At 48.6% G+C, this 7,199-nt stretch overlaps 1 protein-coding gene across 7 annotated transcripts in view; it reads left to right on the top strand.

The window, feature by feature from the left end:
• The first annotated feature begins 1,489 nt into the window (after nt 1–1,489).
• The window catches only part of MAP2K5 (mitogen-activated protein kinase kinase 5), a 141,443-nt gene continuing 135,733 nt past the window's right edge, over nt 1,490–7,199 (top strand). For 6 of the 7 annotated variants that reach the window (XM_054213674.1, XM_054213670.1, XM_054213672.1 and 3 more), the window contains exon 1: nt 1,490–1,718. In XM_054213674.1, the coding sequence (XP_054069649.1) occupies nt 1,584–1,718 (135 nt within the window). In that variant the 5' untranslated portion in view covers nt 1,490–1,583. The remainder of the gene's footprint in view (nt 1,719–7,199) is intronic. The other variant, XM_054213675.1, reaches the window with a different exon arrangement.

Genomic DNA, 7,199 nt, shown 5'->3' with positions numbered 1-7,199 from the left:
ATGATTAGCCCCGGAAAATCTACATAATATTCATGCAAATTTGGCAGATTGAGTTGGTTTTCCCCATAGTCTTGTAAATGAAAAAGGCATTTTAGAAAAATTGCGGTTCCATAGAAATTCTATGATTTTGTATCCTATTCTTTAAAATTTAATAGAAAATGAATCTGATTGAAATGAACCTGACTGAAAGGTATACAGGGACTGCAGGTAAAAGGTTCATTTGAACGGAAAGATGTCTGTGTGGGCAGCATCGGTCCCTTAGATACTTAGGAGCTGGGGCTCTATTAATTTCTAGTGTAGGAACTAAATTATAAAAAGTTATTGAACAGAGAGAGAATTTATCTCTGCTAATGGCCATTGAAAGATCCTTTTTCTTCTAAAGCTCCAACAATGTAAAATTCTAGTATGAGGAAGCTTGACGATGTTTCAGGAATGAAATCAAATATACCTTCCATTTTTCCCCCCTCTAAATTGATAGTGTAGTTTGTCATGTATGATAATGGGAGAGATTGTGATAAAACGTACAGATCAATAGCCTACGATTGAGATTAACGCTCTTCTGCTAAAAAGAACCGCGAAGTTTTGTGCTGCAGACCTGTACGGAGCAGAGAGCCTTCCCTCTGACTTCTGTCAGGCAAAAAGCTTTTTTTACAAAGCTGCACGTAGCGTATCGTGGCTTGTGACTGTGGCAGGGAGCTGACATCACCGTCACGCTCCAACACAGAACCGTTCCTTGCTGCTGCTGAGGAAGTTGGATGTAACATTTTAAGGGTGATTTTCGGATAACTCTTCGATGAAAGGATTTTACCCGGATGTCAGCACGGGAGGTATTTAGCTGAGTATTCTGTAATCTGGAGAATGAGTGAAGAGTGTGACAGCTATTGGCAAAACCGCCCCAAGACGGTGCTTTGGCATCAGCAGGGATGCGGGGAGCGCCGAGTTGTCCCTGCTCCTGCGCCCCGCGTCGCTCCTGGGCCTCGTGGCACTGCAAGGGCCGGGCCGGGCCCCCGCGCTGAGGAGAGCCGCCATGGGCCGACGGCGCGCCTTGGCCACGCGCAGGTTGGTTTCCTTGTGCGTTCTTGTGTGTTAGATGGAATAACCTGAAGACAAAAGCCCCGTGAGTTCTTAAGGGGAAGCGGCCACTGGAAGGGACTCCAATTCATTACCCTGTATTTTGAAGACCGGCGGCGCTGGGCACTTTCCACACTTTGTAATTAAAGCAGGAGTCCGAGCCTGACTCTGACTGTTGTCTCAACAGTGGTTTTCCTGTTAAAAGCAGAAGGCGTGAGGGGGAGGGAATGAAAATCGGTGTCTCTGCGCTTTCCGGAGCGATTCCTGCTCGCTCCCCGGGGCGGGCTGTCACGGCGCCGGCGGCCGTCGCCTCCGCTCCCTCCTCCCACAACATGGCGCCGCCTCCCTTCCCTCCTCTTCTTCCTCCTCCTCCGCTTTTCCCTCCTCCCGGGCCCTCCGTTTTGGTTCCGGGGCAGCGAGTCCTTCCTGCGGTCTGGGCGGGGCGGCGCAGGCCCCGCTCTGCTCGGCAGCGGCCGCGGCCCGCCGCAGCATGTGAGCCCGGCGGGGCGGGGATGCTCTGGCTGCTCTGCGGCCCCTCCCGCGCCATGGAGAGCCAGGCGCTGGTGATCCGCATCAGGATCCCCGACGGCGGGGCCGTCGACTGGACTGTTCACTCGGCGCCTCAGCTGCTCTTCAGGGACGTGCTGGTGAGTCCCGGCGGGGGCGGCCGTCCCGGTACGGGCCCCGGCCGCTGCCCGGGAGGAGACGGGGTGGCCGGGGGTGACGCGGCGGGGTCCGCGGCTCCGTCAGCCGGGTCGGGTGGGGAAAGCGGTAACAAAAAACCTCGCTGGAAGGCGAAAGGTGGTGGGGTTTTGGTTGGTTTTTTTTTTGTTTTGTTTTTTTTTTAGGGATGGGCTTTTTGCTGCCTGGTGTCTGCACCTGGAAGGAAGTTTTAATGCGAAAGTGGTTCTGGCAGAGGCTGACAAAAAACACGGGCCTGGGGCGGCGTCGGGGCCCTGATGCTTCAGGGGCGGTGTTGCCGGTGCAGCAGTTCGGGGGGGTTTTGCCCTCGTGTGCAGGGAACATAAGCACCCGCTTGCAGCGAAGCCGTCAGGAGGACCCGAGCGGTGGCCTCAGGTCGCCGGAGGGGTTTGTCCCCTGACGAGGGGGGCTGACCGTGCAGTAGCGCCGGGCATGGCGCATCCCGGCCTGCCCGCCTTGGCGCGCTGGGGCGGTCACAGGGCATCGCTTCAGCGCGATTTAAAAAGTTGTCATTTGGAAATTAGTGCCTGCCTGGCTCAGGCACGGTCACTGTGCGCTCTGCACATGGACGGTAGCTGTACCTGCTGTTGGTGATGTATCTGTTCCACCTCCTTTGCCCTAAACAGCCCTCAGCCCTGGCCTTATTTTCTGCCAATCTGCACATTGAGGATACAAGGATCCTCTGTTCGTTCAGGCAGTGGATATTCTTAATTGCATCCTTAGGCCAAACTAAAATCTAGTCCTTGTGTGTAGGTCGTACTTATTTTCTTCAGGATGCCCTCATCTTTCCTACATAACACATCTCTGCTAGAGACTCCGTGTGCCCTCTAAAGAAAAATCTTCCCATGCCACAGATCATGTGCATATTTAATTTTTTCTCTTGTTATTGATATTGGAGAGAGGTTCTGCAGATCTCTTCCAATGCGTCGCATCTTACTGAGAAGACGTGTGGGGATTAAGGGGTTGATTTGCTGGGAAATGTTCGATGTTGGGCCTATAGAAGATTGCAGAGGCAGTTGGAGCGATGGCAGGTGTTCCAGGTTTCATTCTTCCTAACACTTAACATTATGCAAGACTTTCCATAGGTGTAGGAGAGGGAGCAGAACTTTTGACAGATCAGTGGGGTTTTTGGAAGGGGAAGCTCCCCCTTGGAGAGTCCTGTGAGTTTCCAGTGGTTACACAGCAAGCCTGGACAAACCCGCTCTATCCTTCGCAGACAAGCACTGCAGAGCTGAGCCAGGTTTACTCCACATTCTGCTTTGTGTTTCCCATTTTTTTCCCCAAACAGAGTGGGATAATCACTGATGTTTGGACTATCCTTTGGCATTTTAGAATTATCGGAAATTTAAGTTTGGTTGTGTTACTTAAAAGTAAATAAAGAAATGTTGTCAGGTGGAGGGCATAGCTTTGTGAAACCATTTTGCTTTTTAGTTTTCATCATTGTTGCTTCAGCATAAAAGTAGCCGGGTGTATGTGGGCCTTAAACTTGAGCTGTGTAGTCCTTTTAACAAGTAGGTTGAAAAAAAGTGCTGTTGAAGCTTAAACTGTGTATGCAGCAGGAACCGCAGCCTATGGTTTTCTCTGAGCCTATCCCCTGCGCGTGCTCCCGGAGTCTTCGTTTGGGGCAGCAGTGAGGTATGGGGACTGGTGTCTAAAGCTAGCGGGGGCTTCAGGCAGCACAGCTCTAACTCGCTGGTCTGACCGTGTCTTGCATGTGAGACTTGGCACCTACAGTTTCTGTTGTAGCTCCTGCAGTTGCTCCATCAGGTTGCAGCTGGGGCCAGTGTATGACTTTTTGACCTGAAGTTAAAATGAACCTGTATGTTCAGTTGTGATACAACACTAAGAGCCAGCACGCCTTTTGGAGCCAGATCTCAAGTAAGCAGAAGTACAATGGTACAGCTGTTGAAGTAGCTCGATAGGCTTCACCCTTATTATTAGTTGTATCAAGGCAAGTACTTAACTGGGGTCTAGTGATATACCCGTAACCATGCCCTGCTGAGAGGAGTTTGAATAACTGCCTTCAGCGTGCTGAGAAGAGAGCCTGACAGAGCCCTTGACATCTGAAGTGGTCAGTGGACAATATGGGACCTTCAGGAGCACCCAAAGTCATCAACAGCTGCAGTAATCTCCAGTCACATGGAACCAATGCTTCCTGAGAGCTGTGACCACTCTAAGTGCGGAAGAAGTGAATGGCTAAGGGAGGACATGTCGGGCATGTCTCAGGTTGGTGGGGACTCTGTTTTTTCACTGCTAATATGTTTAGGGAGGCACTTACATAGGGAATCTGTCACAGAATAGGCATGACAAATCAAAGCAGAGGGACTGCGATATAAGGGGTCATGCAGGGCATTTTTCCTACCACTAGACGGGCAGGTCCTGTGACCGGCAAGCCTCGAGTTTACTTGGGCAAATCATCCCCACTCAAAGGCCAGGAACTGCAGGCAGGCTTGGCTGATGGAACGCTCGTCTTGTTCTGCATTGCTATTGAAGTCACAGAGAAAAGAGGAGGCTTCTCATTCTTCCCCCTCTGCAAACGATTTTGATGCTTATCTTGGTTGTTTGTTTGCAGCTCTCTGGCAGATCTACTGGACTTCTAAAAATGTGTTTTTCCAGTTATGAGCGGGTTGAGCTTCCCATTTTGTGGTAGTTTGTCAAGTCAGCAGGTAATGGTTAAACATAACAGGAGCATACATTGCTATTTTTCTTACAAAATCCCAGTTTCTGTGGTTATACTCACATTCAGTGGTCATTGATGTCCTTCCCAAACTTCTGCGATGTTTGCGTAGGAAGCTCTGTACAATGAGGCAGCCACAAAACGTTTGGTGATGTCCATTGCCTATGTTGTAGGCACTTCTGCCCCAGCCAGGCACAGCTGATGAAGCAAGGAGCGTACTCTTAAGCAGTTGTTTCATTTAGCACAGCAGAGGACTATGAAGAAGTGCACCAGGTGGGTGGCCACGTGTGCTGTTCGCTCTTCTGCGTGGTGCAGGTTGAGATCACTGTGTTAACAGTGTTCTGAGAAGGTGCAGCTGCCGCAGATTGCCTGCGGTTCTCTTCACCCAGCTCCTCTGCAGACGCAGATCCATCTCCAGCCATCTGTACACTGAACTGTTTCCACCCACTGATAGAAGAATATGAATGGTTCCTGAGTTGAAACGTTCCAGCTCTTTGTTGGGTGAAAGTGGATAGATTTCTGCATCAGGTCACATACGTGTTGGTAATTTTCAGTTACCCACTGTTAGGCTATTGCATTGAGTGTGGCAGTGACAGCAGTACCTCCGTCCTAACTGGGAGAGTTGGATTACGCATGGTGAGTCAGTAGGTGATGACACATTTCTTGCCGTCAGTGGAAATCTCAGCTGTGGGGATGACGGGTGTTAGGACAGTGTTCAGCTGGGAGTGCAGCCATGCAGTAGTATCATTCAATGATTGTCATTTTCATGTCAAAAATCCTCTCTTGTGGACTGTGAAATGCTAAGAGAAGAAGGAAGAAGTTTAATAAGGTCTGAACTGTCTCAAGGCCCTCGTTTGTCTAACTGATTGTCTTTCAGGAGGTGCCATCACAGTATGCACGTGCGCTTAATTTATCTGGTAACTGCAGAAATTAAATGAAGTAGGGCTCTGTACACTAAAGCGTGGTAGATCTGGCACCACCTGTGGCTGGGGGGGAGCCCTGAGTGTGGTGGGGAGGGCAGGAGTGGGGCCGACCCTGTCTTCTGCTGTCCTCTGCCTTCACTGTAATTTCCACTCACCTGGTAGGCAATTATAGAGGGCTTATGTGTTAGAGTGTCTATTAAAGATGGCGTGGAGAATTGAGACATTCCCTACGAAGGTAAATTACTGAACAATAATAATCCAGTCAAACCCTGTTGTTTCCCTTGTTGTCCACATATCTCTGAATTGAAGACATGGGAATGCAAGGTACCCCTTTTTTTCTCAGCTCCTGCTGTTTGGGGCACAGTCAAGCTCTGAATAATCCCCATAGTTTGCCCCGTTTAGGACTGATCTAGCTCTCCATGTGGTGGTGTCCAGAGCACAGCAGGCTCGAGCCTGCTCCACGTACCTGCAGCCCAAGGTGGAACTTGATGGGAGGTACCATCTTGCCTTGAACCACAGAAGCATGTGTGCTCACCAGTTCCAAAAACCATATGCATACCTCCAGATCAGTGGGAACTGGGGGCTCGGGGGAGCCTTAGATTAACTGTGCAGTAAGGCTGTTCTTTCTGCTAAGGTAGGTCCCATGTTCTGCTTTCTATTCAGGAAACCCCATAAAATTATCTTTGAGAACAGTAAGATTTCTTTAAAAATCATTTTTATTAATATAGTATCCTGGAAGTGTGAACAGCATTGTGAATACAAACAAGTGTAGCCTTGGAGGGTTTTAGGCTGGCATGCATCTTCCTTTTTCCGAGAAGAAGCTGCGGCATAGAGTCACCAAATATCCTGTCCTTAGCCATAGAATAACCTGTTGGAGTCCAGGAGTCTGATACTCAGTGCAACGCTTTATGCTCTAAATGATAAATTACTTAAATTTCAACTGCTCTAATTCTGGCTCATGGAAGGGCCTTTACAGGTACTAAACTATGTATTCCAACTGGAAAACCTGGTACCTGCAGGTTGGTGCTGGTGGTTGGGTTGACTTAACAGGACGGTGCTTAACCCGTGGAAGCAGCACTGCTTGTATGCGTTGGCTTAGGCATTTTCTTGATTACTTTCCTAAACGGGACGCTACAAGCTGTTCTTCATAATGTCACTTTAAATACATTCTGTGTATATCAGCTTTGTAGGCCTGTAAGTTACCAGTAAACTGATTTATTTTAAAGGCACCACTAAATGAATTACAATAAGCTTATTTATTTTTTTTATCATGCTGTCTAGATTCGTTTGCCCTAACTGTCACTGGAGTGTTTAAGTGCTTGGTGTTAATTCAGGATAACTTCATGATGTCGTACTGAGGTAAAATAAGTTTTAACTGAAATGGGAGTGAGGGCCATGGTTTTAATATTTACACTGTTGTTTAAGGCTGCGCTTTCACATTTTCTGCTTTCTTGCCCGAGAGATAAGTGCTCCACAGCTCTTCTAGAGAGCAGATTTGATGGAGTTCTTGTTTCAGCTGCCGTTCCCTGTTTATTTGTTTTTTCCTCTTCGTTGTTAGAGGCTGTTCAGTTTTGTAAGATAAAATAGAAGCTATCGTGTGTGTGAGCCCACTTGAACAATGTCTACAAGTCACAGTATTTTATTGCTTGTGATCTCTGTTGTGATAGTAGGAAATCATCACACGTAATCCGTTGAAATTTAGAGTAATCCTTTAAGCTTGGGTCACTGGGAGGTCTGCTGAATGTTTGAGCGTGGAAGTCTTACGTGGCTGATGAAGATGCTGTGGTAACAACAGAGGAATGGTGTGGTGTCCCTCCCTCCCACCT

The sequence above is a fragment of the Rissa tridactyla genome, chromosome 9 (genome assembly GCF_028500815.1).
Source record: "Rissa tridactyla isolate bRisTri1 chromosome 9, bRisTri1.patW.cur.20221130, whole genome shotgun sequence".
In the NCBI taxonomy this organism is placed as follows: Eukaryota; Metazoa; Chordata; class Aves; order Charadriiformes; family Laridae; genus Rissa; species Rissa tridactyla.
Note: the sequence above shows the minus strand (reverse complement) of the source record. Positions and strands in the feature narration are given on the sequence as shown.